The sequence below is a fragment of the Bison bison genome, unplaced genomic scaffold (assembly GCF_000754665.1).
Source record: "Bison bison bison isolate TAMUID 2011002044 unplaced genomic scaffold, Bison_UMD1.0 scf7180017864221, whole genome shotgun sequence".
Classification (NCBI taxonomy): domain Eukaryota; kingdom Metazoa; phylum Chordata; class Mammalia; order Artiodactyla; family Bovidae; genus Bison; species Bison bison.
The window spans coordinates 1274968-1289564 of NW_011494793.1; the positions used below are offsets into that span (position 1 = coordinate 1274968).

Below are 14597 nucleotides of genomic sequence, written 5' to 3' on the forward strand. Positions count from 1 at the left end.
GCCCGCCCCACACCCTCTGACCCCCGCCCCGACTGCATCCCCAGCCCCTCACTGTGGGGCTTCAGCCCAGCTACAGGACCAGTCTTTTCAGAACACCGCCCCCAGACTTCCCTGGTGGTCCAATGGTTAAGATTCCGCCTTTCCAATGCAGGGGGCACAGGTTTGATTCCTGGTCAGGGAAGTTCCACATACCAAAGGATGCGGCCGAAAATAAATACGCAGAAAAAAAGAACAGTGCCCCTCACCACGGGGCAGTGAGGCCGCGCCTCACCCACTCACACCCCACCGCTACTGTCGTGCTGGTCAGAGGCCGGTCCTCAGCCGACCCCAAGGCCTCCCCCAACTCCGCAGCCACCCCTATGCACATCCACCTGGCCAAGTCCCCCTGGGCCGTGTTTGTTCTTGTTGCCCTCACTGCCTGAACTGCCAGCCCCTCCTCATGTGCCAGGCAAGGCCAGTCAGTCCCCACAGGGACCCTGAGAGACAAGTGCAGCCCAGAATGACCCAGCTGGCCCCCAGTCGGGCAGCCAGGAGGTGACCAAGCCTGGGTGGGAACCCAGTCGTCCCCTGGAAGCCCAGGCCGGGCCAGACAGGCCTCTAGCACGTCTGTGTTCCTGCCAGAACCAGTCAGGGCTGGCTTTCCTTCCAGGCCAGGGTAATTTCCTCTCCCCTCGGCCTGTGTGAGGAGCCTGCCACCTCGTGTCCATAATAAATGCCTAGGTGGTTGTCACTGTCCCAAGACCCCGGGACAGGCAGCCGCAGGACCCCGAGTCCCTGTGGCACTGTTGGTGACCACCCTCTCCCACCACCCCCGCCATGACCTCCTAGTGTGCAAGACCACCTGCCACAAGAAGTGTATGCACAAGATTCAGGCCTGCTCCATCGTGTGCGGGAAGAAGGTGAGCCTACCGAGGCTGGGAACTTCCCAGAATACCCGAGGGAGGCCGTCCTGAGAGATGTGGGGGAAAGGCTGGTCATCAGGCCAGAGCGCAGAGCTGGCGGCGGGGCGCTGGTCCTGTCAGCCCCTGGGCCCCCCCCAAAGCTGGGAGCGGGCTTGTGCGCATCTCAGACCCCGGCCCCACTCCCCCTCCCCCTGCACACAGGGGAGGTGGGGTCCTCAGTGCTGCACTGCGGCACTTTACTTAGAGACCCCTTGCCAGCGGCCGTCAAGGGACCTCCACAGCCCAGCACCTCTGGCGGGTCTGCAAGGGAGAATGAGGGGCAGGGAGGGATGGAGGCCACAGAGGAGGCCCAGGGGATGACGGGGAAGGCAGCCAGCCCAGGCCTGACCCGTCCCACTCCCCATCACAGACTGATCCAGGCGCTGAGTCGGGCCACTTTGGCGTGTGCGTGGACAGCCTGACCAGCGACAAGGTCTCAGTGCCCATCGTGCTGGAGAAGCTTCTGGAACACGTGGAGATGCACGGCTTGTACACCGAGGGCCTCTACCGCAAGTCGGGTGCCGCCAACCGCACAAGGGAGCTCCGGCAGGCGCTGCAGACAGGTAGGTGCTGGGGGAGGTGGGTGGGCTTCCCTGGTGGCTCAGGCAGTAAAGAATCTGCCTCCAGTGCAGGAGACCTGGGTTTCGTCCCTGGGTTAGGAAGATGCCCTGGAGAAGGAAATGACAACCCACTCCAGTATGCTTGCCTGGGAAATCCATGGACAGAGGAGCCTGGTGGGCTACAGTCCATGGTGTCACAAAGAGTCAGACTCGAGGGAACAACTGAGCATGCATGTGGGAGGTGGGTGCTGGGGGAGGCAGGGGACGGAGCCAGGTAAGTGTCAAGGGCGGGAGGGCGCCACCTGGGGCCCCAGGCTCAGCCCGCCCGCCTTCCTCACGCTCACCGGCCCGTGCGCCCACCCTGCAGACCCCACGGCAGTCAAACTGGAGAACTTCCCCATCCACGCCATCACCGGGGTGCTCAAGCAGTGGCTGCGGGAGCTGCCTGAGCCCCTCATGACCTTCGCCCAGTATGGTGATTTCCTCCATGCCGTCGGTGAGTCCCCACCACTGTGGTGAGGGCGGGCGGTTGGTCGAGGGCAGGGGTCAGAGGCTTGAGCCTCGGCTATGGCCAGTCAGGGAGGAGGGACCCCCGTCTCCCCAGCTGAGAAAACGAGGCCTTGGCTGGGCCCAGGACCGCTCTGTGGCCCTGCCTCCTTGCCACACACACTGCCCCAGGCCCTACATGGTGGGAGGCTGCAGGCGCCCTGGGGTCCATCGAGTGGGGGCCACGAGGCGCTGACACCCGGGACCCTCCTAGAGCTCCCAGAGAAGCAGGAGCAGCTGGCTGCCATCTACGCCGTCCTGGAGCACCTGCCAGAAGCCAACCACAACTCCCTGGAGCGGCTCATCTTCCACTTGGTCAAGCAAGTGCCCGTGCCCTAATTGCTGGCTGTCTGGGGAGTGGGGTCCCAGCGAGAGCCCCGCTGTAGTGTTCTCTGGGGGTGGCTCCCTGCCAAGGCATGAGCCTGTGTTGGGGGGTCCAGCTTTTTTGTGGACCTTTCTCTCCGCCCCGCAGAAACCAGCATTTCTCACCTCCCACCTGCAGCAGCAGTTTCCCCACAGTGCCCCCCCAGCCTCTGGACTCTGGTTTGGGGTCTCCCCGCAGCCACCCCCTAACTGCCGCTTGCCACACAGGGTGGCCCTGCTCGAGGATGTGAACCGCATGTCACCCAGCGCGCTGGCCATCATCTTCGCACCCTGCCTCCTGCGATGCCCCGACAACTCAGACCCCCTGATCAGCATGAAGGATGTCCTCAAAATCACCACGTGAGTGCCAGGACTGGGCAGCCCCCACCCCCAACACACACCCAGAGCAACCCAGCCAGGGACCCCACAACTGAACAGGACAGCCTGCTCCAGAATCCTAGGATGGCCTAGCCTCGGTAACATGTAAATGTGCCCGCAGAGAAAAACTCAGAAGAACATACCCCAGGGGACTTTGCACTCCCAATTCAGGGGGCCCGGGTTCGATCCCTCGTCAGAGAACTAGATCCCATGTACTGCAACTAAGACATAGTGCAACCAAACACACACACAGACACACACACACACCACACCCCGCCCCCAGGAGGACTTCGCTGATTCCTCACTGAATACAGAATCCCCCTGTAATGCAGGAGACACAGGTTCAGTCCCTGGGTGGAGAAGGTCCCCTGGAGAAGGAAATGGCAACCCCCTCCAGTATTCTTGCCTGGGAAATCCCATGGACAGAGGAACCAGGCGGGCTACAGTCCGTGGAGTTGCAAAGAGTCAGACACGACTTAGCAGCTAAACCACCACCACTACCCCAGGAGGTGTCCTGAGCACTGGGGTCCTACATGGACTTCATTTGCTCTCTCTACCCTTCCTTCTTTTCTTCTGAAGTCATGTAGGAAGTCATACTAAACCCAAAATCCTGACAAAGTCCACATGTGCGCTGGCTGCTGTGATGGGCGAACAGTGCTCTTGTGACAGACAAGGGCAGGAAGCACCCGGGCCCTGTGGGGGCATCCTGAGGCTGACACACGTCCAGACCCAGGAGGAGGCCTGGCAGCATCTCCCCTCCAGCAGCAAGAGCATCACTCCTGAGTTCTTTTGAGGGTGAAAACCCAAAAACCGGGGAGAAATGCCTCATCCCCAGTCCAGGGTGAGGGACAGATGGTGAACCCCACATTCCCAGCCTCTGGGAGCAGTGGGAACCGGCAGCAAAAAGGAGCAATAGTCTCAAGGTTCCTTCTTCCCAACAAATGATCTTCAAAATTCTCAGAAAGTTCTTCAGGAGGGTGGACTTCCCTGACAGTCCAGTGGTTAAGACTCCAATCTTCCAACACAAGGGGCTCAGGTTCGATCCCTGGTCAGGGAACTAGGATCTCTCATGCTGCACAGTATGGCCATAAAAAATTAAAATGAATGAAAGAAAAAGGACTCAGAAGGGTGCCAGCAGACGTCCATCACTAAGAAGACACTGTTTAGGCGGTGAGTTGTAAAAGGAAGAGCTTGTCACCCAGAGTGGTGTCACGAGGCGAACACAGGCAGGCCTGAGGGCTGTGCCTGACCGTGCACTCCCCCAGGCATAAACAGCAGCTGGCAGGCAGAGGGGAGAGCCCGCTGAGGCCCTGACACTATGCGGGCAGCCCTGTGGTGTTGACAGATTTTCTTCCAGCACATAACTTGGTACTTTTTTTTTTTAATCTGTGATTGACAGTAGGGGACCTGTCCTGACTGCCTCTCCATCCAAACTGACCCCATCCCATCCCACCATGCCCTCCCTGCCCTGGTATTGACCATTCCACCGGCCAGCAACCATTCCAGGCTGGCCTGACCACTGAGCAGATGTGTCTTGGGTCACAGCTGACTTCTAGAGCCCTTGGGGCCAGCTGCCTACAGCCCATGGGGTAAACGGCCCACATGGTACTCTACTTCCTCCTTCAAAGGAGGAGGCTTATTTAGACGGATTCAGGCTCAGAGAGGTGGGGTGAGCTGCACGAGATCACACAGTGAGTGAACCAGGGCCACGATGGGAGCCACAGCCTTGCCTGTGGCCCTGCCTGGTCTCTGGGTCTCTGTCTCAGCCACCATGCCCCAGTCTTTGGCCAGCATCTCTCTAGATGTGGGGCCCTCACGTTGGCCATCCCCCGCCCCCATCCCGGGCCGGTAGCCGAGCAGCCTTCTCCACAGGTGCGTGGAGATGCTGATCAAAGAACAGATGAGGAAGTACAAAGTGAAGATGGAGGAGATCAGCCAGCTGGAGGCTGCTGAGAGCATGGCCTGCCGAAGGCTTTCTCTGCTGCGCCAGAATGCTGTGAGCTATGCTGGGCGGGGCTCTGGTGGGTGGAGCTGGGCGGGGCGGGGTTTGGGCGGTGGGCGGAGTCTCACTTGTCTGCCCAGCGCACACTTCCAGCACACATCCTTGGCCACAGTCAGCCTGACCTGGGGCCTCGTGGCAGCATGGTTAGGGGCCAATTCCTCACCTCGGCCAAAAGACCACCATCCTAGACCAGCCTCAAGGTCGGCTGTTCCTCTCAGCAGTGGGGGAGAAACCTGTCACCTACTTGGTAGGGCTCTTGGTCATTCTCCAGCCACAACCCTAGGCCCCGCCCACAGGGAAACACCCGCAGCAGAAGAGGCTTAGGGTGGGGGGGCGGAAAGGAGGATAAGGGGCCAGTCTCAGGCTCCTGTGGGAGAACCCTGTCCTTGTCCCCACAGTCAGACATGCCTTATGCCCATGACTAACACTTATGGCCTGGTCGTGGCCCTGTGTGGTCACCCTCTCTTCATCTCTCCCCCAGCCATGGCCTCTCAAACTGGGGTTTTCGTCTCCCTATGAGGGGGTCCTGGTATGTACACCTACGGTCCATCCTCCTCACATGTCTCCCGGTGCGGTGCATGCTGGGGTTCCTCTTGGCCCCTAGGGTCCTCGTAGAATAGGCCGAGCGTGTCCTAACCTCCGGAAGTGCATGCTGGGGAAACCTCATTGCCTGCTGATCGCCTGTGCTGAAGACAACTAATCAGCCAAGTACTGGCCATTGGGTCCCCGCATGATCCCCAGAGAAGCCTAAGCCTAGATTTCCACGTCAGAACTAACCTCCCCCAGAGCTGCTCGTACCACCCTGTCCCCATCTGCAAGCACCCAGAGGGGCTGGCCAGACATGCTGCATCTCTTTGCAGATGAAGAACCCCAAGGCCCGGGGGAGCAGCAGCAGTGGCCCGGAGGAGCTGGGGGTGCTGCAGGAGGAGGAAGCAGCTGGTGGCGATGAGGATCGGGAGAAGGAGATCCTAATCGAGCGGATCCAGTCCATCAAAGAGGAGAAGCAAGTGTCGCTCTGATCCCTCACCACCCTCAGCTGCCCTATCTGGTCTCCGTCCACTGGCCCCTCCACTAGAGGGGGTCTGGCTGTTAGGAGGTTGATGGGCTAGGCTCAGCCCTGTGGTCCAGGGTCCAATCTTGGGGCACTGCTGTCCTATAACACAGCCTAGGACTGTTTAAACCCCCCACTTGGCCATCATGGTGGTCCACAGGGAAAGGAGAGGACACGGGGATGATGCCTGAACCTAAAGTTGGCCTCAGCTAGGGTGATCCACCAATTTATTGTCCAGTCAGGGTGGAAGTATGAACAGAGATGCCGTTGACAAATTATGCCAGGAGGTCGGGTGTAATCCGGGCCACCTGGGCACCCTGTCCTTAGGAGTAGGCTGGGGCACTCCATACAGAAGGGACAGCATGTGCTAAGGTCCTGAGACAGAAACTCCTCGCTAGCTAAGTCACAGATGCCTGGTTTCCCTCCAATCTGACCCTTTGCTCACATGAACTTCACTGAGCCAGGGGCATCTGGGGTGGGGTGTGGTTTGGGATGCTAGGGAGCAGAGTCCCATCAAGGAGCAGAATAACCTACTCTGTCCCCTACTGGCCTGGCACTTTTCCACGGGGCAGTCCTTCACCATGGAGCAGCCTTGGACACTGTGCCCCCTTCATCCCCAGGGAGGATATCACATATCGGCTGCCAGAGCTGGACCCTCGGGGCTCCGATGAGGAGAACCTGGACTCAGAGACATCGGCCAGCACCGAGAGCCTGTTGGAAGAGCGGGCTGGGCGGGGGGCCTCCGAAGGTCAGTATTAAGGTAGAGTCTGCTTTTTTCCTTCCCGTGTCCACACCCAGCAGGCCCCCGGGCGAGGGTCCATCTGCCGGTCCTGAAGCTGCAGTAACCCTGCCATCTGTCTCTCAAAAGGGCCCCCCGCGCCTGCTCTCCCCTGCCCCGGCGCGCCCACCCCGAGCCCCCTCCCCGAGGCGGCCGCCCCTCCTCGACGAAGGCCGTCGTCCTTCATGACGGTCAGAGTGAAGACCCCCCGGCGGACCCCGATCATGCCCACGGCCAACATCAAGCTTCCGCCTGGCCTGCCCTCCTATCTCCCTGGCCGGGCGCCTGGTATCCAGGAAGCTGCCACCATGGTGAGGCGCCGAGAGCCACCGGCCCGCCGCCCAGACCAGGTACACTCCGTGTATATCACGCCAGGCACTCACCTGCCCATTCAGGGCCCTCAGGAGCCCCTGGACAAGGATGATCGGCCGCCTGGGGCCAAGCGGAGGTATTCGGATCCCCCAACCTACTGCCTGCCCTCTTCCTCGGGCCAGGCCAATGGCTGAGGGCCCTCAGCTGCCAGCATCCGCACATGCAAGGATGGCCCAGTCCCCGAGCTGGGCACCGGAGCTCCAGAGCCAGCATTCAGCAATCTGAGAAGGATCCAGAATGGAAAGCTCCGAGAGTGATGTGAGGTGGGCACTGGCTCCAAGTGAATTCAGGCGGGGAGAGGCTGGCTGAGGCCTGGCCACCCTTGCTGAGCCCCCACGTCACACGGAGGCGCCCGATCAGAGCACCGAATCATGGCAGGCAGCCCAGCATCTCCCAGCTCCCCTTTTGTACGTTTTCAAGGTCACTGTTTCTTTGTGTGTGGTTTACATAAGTTTAAACTGTAACAGCCTTAACAGAAGACCAAATTGTTTTTATATGTGTATGTACAAACTTTTATATTAACTCCCTGCATCTTCCTTATAACCTGGATGTGAGTCTTCAGAGCAAGCCCACATAGCCGCCAAGCTTCGGAGGCTCAGACCCACGCTGAGGGACAGCTGAGGGGGCCGAGGGCAAGGACTCTGCATGAGGGGTTTGGACACTTGTGGCCCCTGACTGCCCTGTACTGCGGCCCGGCCAGTGGCTATCTGGCCCATTCAAGGGAACAGTGGAGCCTTCCGTGGTGATCAAGACTGTTGGCTAGAGCCAGGACACACGGTGGTAGGCAGCCTCCACTCCAGGCACCACAGACCTCACATTATTCCAGGGATACGCGAATGTGGCCATCACTCCTCGGTCTGTTGTGCCCCGGACAGAGAAGACCACCTTGGCACTGCCCGCCCCATGTGGCAGAACAGGAGCCCGTAACTCAGGACCGTTCACGGGTGGGGAGGGCAAGGCCTGGGCTTGTATGTCTCTGCAAATCTACAGTGACAGTCTGGGCATCTGCAGAGAGGGGCATTCCCCTCTCAGGCTCAGCCCACTCTCCCAGCACCTGGACACACGGTGCCAGGTCTGGGACAAGAGACACCCACAGGCCATGTGAAATAAAGAAAAAGTGCCTAAGAGGTGTCTGTATTCAGTTCCTACTCAGACAGGCTCAAGGGTGGGGGCGGGGGTCAGACATGCAGCCTCAGCCAAAAATGGCGATGGTGCAGAGCAAGGATTGAGCCCCTTTGTCTGGGAGGACTTCCATCATTCCTCCAGCCAAGTCCTGTTGGAATTTAACACAAGTGAGGTGGGCTTATTTTTTGGCTGTGCCATGCAGCTTATAGGATCCTAGTTCCCTGACAGGGATCAAACCCACACCCCCTGCAGTGGAAGCTTGACCGGACCACCAGGGGAATCCCTGGAAGTGCTTCTTATTGATCCAGAAAGCTGAGGAAGCAGGCAGCTTATGGTAGAGTCACATGAAGTGAGGAGAGCCTGCTGTCTTGGGAGCTGCCTCCTGTCACACCTAGCCCCTACCCAGCAGGGGCTTAAATGTCAGCTGAAGGGGTCATCTGCCTTGTGGGGTGGGGAGTCAGTCCTGGTGGATCCACTAGAGCCTGAAGCAACAGCACCACCACCATCACCACCAGTAGAGAAGCTCCCAGGTTGCAACCAGATCGGCAGTTGTAATTGGTTGGCAGATGGGGTTTGTAGGTGTGGGGGAGTTAAGAGACTGTGACAGACCTGAGTTTAAGTGGCACATGCTGAAGTTGGTGGTCTAGTCCAAGGCCACACAGCTGGGATGGGGTGGCCTGGGATTCAGACCCTGCCCTGTCTGGTTCATGCATGTCTGGATGTGTGCTCAGTCATGTCCGACTCTTTGCCACCCCATGGACTGTAGCCCACCAGGCTCCTCTGTCCATGGAATTTCCCAGGCAAGCATACTGGAGTGGGTTGCCATTTCCTTCCCCAGGGGATCTTCCTGACACGGGGGTCGAACCCGAGTCTCCTGTGTCTCCTGCACTGACAGGTGGATTCTTTATCACTGAGCCACTTGGGAAGCCCTGTCTGGCTCTAGAGCCGCTCCCCTGCACCACCACCCCCAGCCCGCCACCCCATCAATAACCTGAGTTTGAGTTTAGACTCATCCACGGTACTTACAGGGCACCAAGGCCACTGATGTGACCTGAACACAGGTAACCTGAAGGATGGGGAGATAGTTGAGGGATGTACACCAGACTTCAGCCCCTATGATGTCCCCATCCTCACTCGGAGGGCCCACAGAAGGAGACTCGAACAAGAGGCCTTGACTTCTTGAGGACGCGGGTGGGGTTCTGTCCACGGGGGTCTGGGCGTTGAGGGTGACCCAGCCACACCTCACGCTCCCAGGTTTAGCTCATGTCACTGCCAGACCGTAGGGGGAACAGGTCCAGAAAAAGTTAAGAAACTCGCAAAAGGCTACGACGGGAGGTGGAGTCAGGGTCAGGGCTGGGACCGGAAATAATAGCCCCTAAGTCTTGGGTTCCTAAATCCCAGGTCAGGGCCTCTCCTCGTGAATTCAGAGAAGGCTGCCTGGATGCAGAAGGCTCAGAGTGGGAAAAACTCAGGAAGGAGTGGAGAGAAGGGTACGAATTTTGAGGAGGGGGAGTAATGAGCACTTCACGCTTTGCATGTGGGTCTTCCGGCACCGAAGGACTTGATCCTTTCAACCTTTCCGGAAGGATCAAGACGCTCACAAGAATAAGCAAGCGGTTCATCCCGGAGTAAATGCAGACGGGATGATGTCTCGCATTGAAAGAAGACATTACTTCCGCCACCCTAAACATGAATGGGACAGCAAACGAACAGGGCACTTCCGACCGGAAAGAGGCCACGGAGGGCACTTCCGCCATCTCTTAAGATGGCGCCGGCGGAAGGGGCGGAGTACCACTGGGTGGTGATGGCAGCGTCGAGGCTGGAGCTGAACCTGGTGCGGCTGCTGTGCCGCTGCGAGGCGATGGCAGCGGAGAAACGGGACCCGGACGAGTGGCGTCTAGAAAAGGTAGGGAATCTCGTGTTTCCTCGTAAACCCCGAATCCAAAAGAGTGGTCCCCGCAGCTAGAGGCCACCGGGCCCGAGTCCCCCGTCTCGCCAGCCAGCGTGGCCACGCCCCTTCCGGTTGGTTCCGGCCACGTCCACCTGCTGCTCTCCCGCCTTCTCCCTGGGGCTCAGCTGGTCCCTCCCCCTGACAATTGGCTCCTCCTGTTTCAACCCCGCCCCCATCCTGGCCTCGCCCCTTGTTGGCTCTGATCTCTCTAAGCAGGATGTCGGGGTAGGGGGGAGGACTGGGCTGACACCCCCCCCTTTTTGTCCCCAGTACGTGGGAGCTCTCGAGGACATGCTGCAGGCCCTGAAAGCACAGGCGAGGTGAGTGCAAGCGGCCACAAGTGGTTCAAAATTGAGTCTCCTACTGGAGACCAAGTTCCCGCTAAGAACCTCCCCTCAACTGGGCACAGTAGGCTTTCCTTTTCCTCTTCTCCCCTTCCAGCAAACCGGCTTCCGAGGTACTCAATGAATATTCTCGGAAGGTAGATTTTCTGAAGGGAATGCTGCAGGCAGAGAAACTGGTAAGCAGGGGCACTTCTGCCTGGTCAACCGTCATGCTCACCTGGGGCCTGCCCCTCTGGTGACTGCTCCCTTCCCGCTTCTGCAGACCTCCTCCTCAGAGAAGGCACTAGCCAACCAGTTCCTGGCCCCTGGCCGAGTACCAACTACAGCAAGGGAACGGGTACCCGCTACGAAGACAGTGCACCTACAGTCACGGGCTCGGTACACCAGTGAAATGCGGAGTGAGCTGCTAGGCACGGTAGGGCTCCCTCCCTAGTCCCGGGAAAACTTCAGTTGGGGACAGGACTTTGTGCATGGAGGTGGCCAGAACAACAAACACTTCCGGTGCAGGGACTAGGATACCCAACAGACAGGACCCGGACCATCAGACAAGGCTTCCCAACAGACAGGCATCGTGGCCAGGGCTTTACTAGATTAGTAAGAGTTTTGGTACAAAGCAAAAATGGCACATCTACACTTAAAAGCCCCAGAGTTGGCCCGAAGCAAGGTTTGGCCCCGCCTCACCACACATCAGTGAGTTTTTTCAGCTGTGAAATAGGATGACAGATACTTCTATGAGCACTTTCTGTGGGTCTGAAAAATACCCTTCAAAATATGAACCCTTGTTTTCAGTTTATAGATGAGGAAACTGAGCCTCAAAGGTCATAGGACTTGTCCAGGGTCCTGATTGAGGGTGGGGAGTTTCTGAAAGCAGAAAGGACAGGTCTGGGGGCATGGCATGGTTGGTGATTCTGTGCCTCTCCTTTTTTCCCACAGGACTCTAGTGAAGGTGAGACAGCATGAGCAGAACAGGACTCAAGGCCTGGGACATATATGTATTCTTAGTGCCCCACATCCCTCGTGCCTAACCTGGCTCCCACAGGGTGTGCACAGCCCGGGGAAACTGTGCCCAGGGGCCTTACCATACTTGAAGGGGGTGTCAGGACAGAGGAAGGGGCCCTAGAGGAGACAGAATTGGACACTCCCAGCCCAAGTGATTAAGGCTGGCTAGAGGGGGGACCTGGGGCCTGGGGGAGCCCTGATGAGGAAGACTTCCTGCACGTGCTGTGCGACAGACAGAATGGGAAATGGCCTTGTGAGTAGCAGACACATCCCGGGCAATGGTCAGTAAACTGGAAAACAGCAAACCAATTCTTCCTTTTTGCCTGCTTGGCTTGTTTTGCTTTCAGAGCCTGAACTGGATGTGAGGAAGAGAACGTGAGTATCTTCAGCCCTTGGGCAGCATTGTGGGGAGAGGGGAGTTGGGCAAAGCTTGGACCACTAAAGCACAACCACGAGCATCTAAACACCAATCGGGAACCCCAGTGGTCCAGTACTGAGGACTGTGTGCTTTCACTGCCAAGGGCCCGGGTTCAATCCCTGGTTGGAGAAAAAGATCCTACAGGCTGAGCGGTGCAGCCAGTAATAATAATAAAATTTAAAAAAAAAAAAAAACACTTAACGAACAGCCACTTCTGAGGATGCTTTTCCCAGAAGCCAAAGCGAAAAAGGAGAAAGAACCCCAAGCAGCGCGGTAGCTGGAACTATAACCTCTAGGTCCCTTGAAAACATGTTGGTCTCTTCCCTCCTTCCCCCATCCCCTGATCTCATACCCACTGGTCTACCCATCTGTGGGGTCAGTGGGGCATCAGGGCCCACACCAAGGGATGAGAAGCAGTCAGCAGCCGAGCTAGACCTTGTCCTGCAGCGACACCAGAACCTCCAGGAGAAGCTGGCAGAGGAGATGCTCGGCCTGGCCCGGAGCCTCAAGACCAACACACTGGCTGCCCAGAGTGTCATCAAGAAGGACAACCAGGTATGAGGACTCTGGGAACCTTAGAGCCTCTGGTTTGGGGCATCAAAGAAGGCTTCCCAGAAGAAGGTCCCTATGGCTGGGACTTAGCTGGATGAATAGGAGTTTGGCAGAAGTCAAAAATGGCATTCCCAGAAGAGGAAATAGCACTAGCAAGGGCCAAGAAGTATAGATTTACCCCACTGCAGTAGAAAGAGGCAACACTTGGACCCAGTCCTGTTGACACCTCCCCCTGCCTCACCCACAGACCCTGTCACACTCACTCAAGATGGCTGACCAGAACCTGGAAAAGCTGAAGACGGAATCCGAGCGGCTGGAGCAGCACACACAGAAGTCGGTCAACTGGCTGCTCTGGGCCATGCTCATAGTCGTCTGCTTCATCTTCATCAGCATGATCCTCTTCATCCGCATCATGCCCAAACTCAAATAAAGACTTGGCCCGGCCTGTGTCACCTGTGCTGTCTCTGCCCTCCACCCTGTCCCGGGGTGATACCTTTTGGGGTTGGCAACATGATGGGAAGGCCCTTGGAGCCCCATGAGAGCTGCAGAGAGTACAGGACCAGGGGAGGAAGGAGGTCAGGCAGCTGGGGGAGGTGAGTCACAAGCCTGCCTCCCATTTCTGCCCCCCGCCCCCCAGGTACCTACTTCACACTGGATAAGGCAGGGCCCATAGGGGCCCCAAGAACTCCCAATCTGATGGAGTCAGAGCCAAACACATTCCTGTGGAGTCAAGGTAAGGTGTGGAGGGTTGGGGAGGAGTGGGCCCATGCCTGGAGGTCAGCCTGTAGGAAGGGTTGAAAAGTTGTCTCTTTTGAGCTATGAACAACGCCGGGATTCTTGGCCTCTGGAGGAGATGAATTTGATCCAGAGCCAGTGACAAGGCTTGACCGCTCAGAAATTTTGTGTAATAAAGTTTTATTAACTTGCTAGTTTTCAGCAAGAAGTTATATACCTATTAGCAAGCTGCTAATTAGAGAAAAGGAAATGTCTGAAAACTCAGAGTGGCACCGGGCCCCTCACCCACAACATGCATTTTGCGATAACACTGGCACAAGGTGAGTCATCCCGGGCCATACAACAGTTGACATGGGGACTTCCCTGGTGGCCCAGTGGTTAAGAGTCTATGCTTCCAATGCAGGGGGCCCAGGTTCAGTCCGTGGTCAGGGAACTAGATTCCACACGCCTCAACGAAGACCTCTTGCGACCAAATAAATTCCTTAAAAAAAATTGACGTGAATCTTGAAGAAAGGCAGATTTCCAAGCAAATACACAGTTGCATTAACAGCTTAAGAGAACATTTCCGTGAGTAAAACATGCTGGTTTTCTGAGTCTTAGGCAGAACCTACTTGATGAAAGACAGAGTCTAAGGTAAGTACATAGTTCATTAACATAGCTTAAGAAAAACATTTCCATAAGAAAAACGCATTGGTTAGCTCAAGGTTTGAGAAGAGTTAATTTCAGGTGGAACCAGGTGTCATCATGGCAACACAAAATTTTTAAAGAAACCTTTTAATTTTGCATAGAGAAGGGGAAAATGTCTGACACTTGTAGTTTGTTTCCTCCTGCCACTTAAGAGAGAGAAAAAAAAAATGTCTGACACTTGCAACCTATTTCCTCCATCTGGGGACCCCTAGCCTTCCTGCCTATTACCCTCTCAGGGTGTCAGTGCTGGGCTTTCCTTGGGATTGAAAGTGGTAATTTAGAGACAAGGCTTAGCCCAGCCACAGCCGAAAGTCTCAGGACACTGCAGATGCTTCACACAGTCACTCAGCAAACACAAGAAAATCAGTGGCGACCCTGCCTGCCCAGGTCATAGTTTGGGTGGGCGTTGGAGTTGGGACCCTGGAAGGGATCATGGAGTATGAGTCCAGAGGAATTATGGGTCCTGGGTTCTGCTTATCCCCACTCCAGATGTCAAGAGCAAAGTCTGTGAGAGGAGTGACTGAAGAAACTTGGAAAGGAAGGGTGGACAGAAGGTGCCTGTGGAACATGCATGGAGTTGTCCGTGTGGGCCCCACCCCCACTGCATCAGCATAGGTGTAAAACCACCACTAATACCTTTTAAAATTCTGGTGGCAGTTTTTAAAGCTTTATGAAAGCTCTAGTGGCAACTCTTTAAAAATAGACCATAAGAAGGAGGCTCCTGCTTGTGACTCAGAGATGGTTCAGTATTAGGAAGCATGTTAATAGCCGTATTAATGCATCAGGAAGCAAAAT

At 56.9% G+C, this 14597-nt stretch overlaps 2 protein-coding genes across 2 annotated transcripts in view; both read left to right on the forward strand.

The window, feature by feature from the left end:
* The window catches only part of MYO9B (myosin IXB), a 113869-nt gene extending 105753 nt beyond the window's left edge, over positions 1–8116 (forward strand). Inside the window, exons 31-40 of the mRNA XM_010845675.1 lie at positions 672–899; positions 1312–1504; positions 1869–1997; positions 2262–2367; positions 2639–2770; positions 4661–4784; positions 5272–5319; positions 5651–5797; positions 6466–6589; positions 6710–8116. Coding sequence (XP_010843977.1) covers positions 672–899; positions 1312–1504; positions 1869–1997; positions 2262–2367; positions 2639–2770; positions 4661–4784; positions 5272–5319; positions 5651–5797; positions 6466–6589; positions 6710–7125 — 1647 coding nt within the window. The 3' untranslated portion in view covers positions 7126–8116. The remainder of the gene's footprint in view (positions 1–671; positions 900–1311; positions 1505–1868; positions 1998–2261; positions 2368–2638; positions 2771–4660; positions 4785–5271; positions 5320–5650; positions 5798–6465; positions 6590–6709) is intronic.
* A 1747-nt stretch (positions 8117–9863) lies between these two features.
* USE1 (unconventional SNARE in the ER 1 homolog (S. cerevisiae)) lies at positions 9864–12828 on the forward strand. Its single transcript, XM_010845610.1, has 8 exons — positions 9864–10022; positions 10338–10387; positions 10509–10587; positions 10674–10826; positions 11345–11357; positions 11758–11785; positions 12209–12383; positions 12628–12828. Exons 1-8 carry the CDS (start codon positions 9882–9884, stop codon positions 12808–12810), a joined length of 822 nt encoding a protein of 273 aa, XP_010843912.1. The 5' UTR covers positions 9864–9881; the 3' UTR covers positions 12811–12828.
* The last annotated feature ends 1769 nt before the right edge of the window (positions 12829–14597 follow it).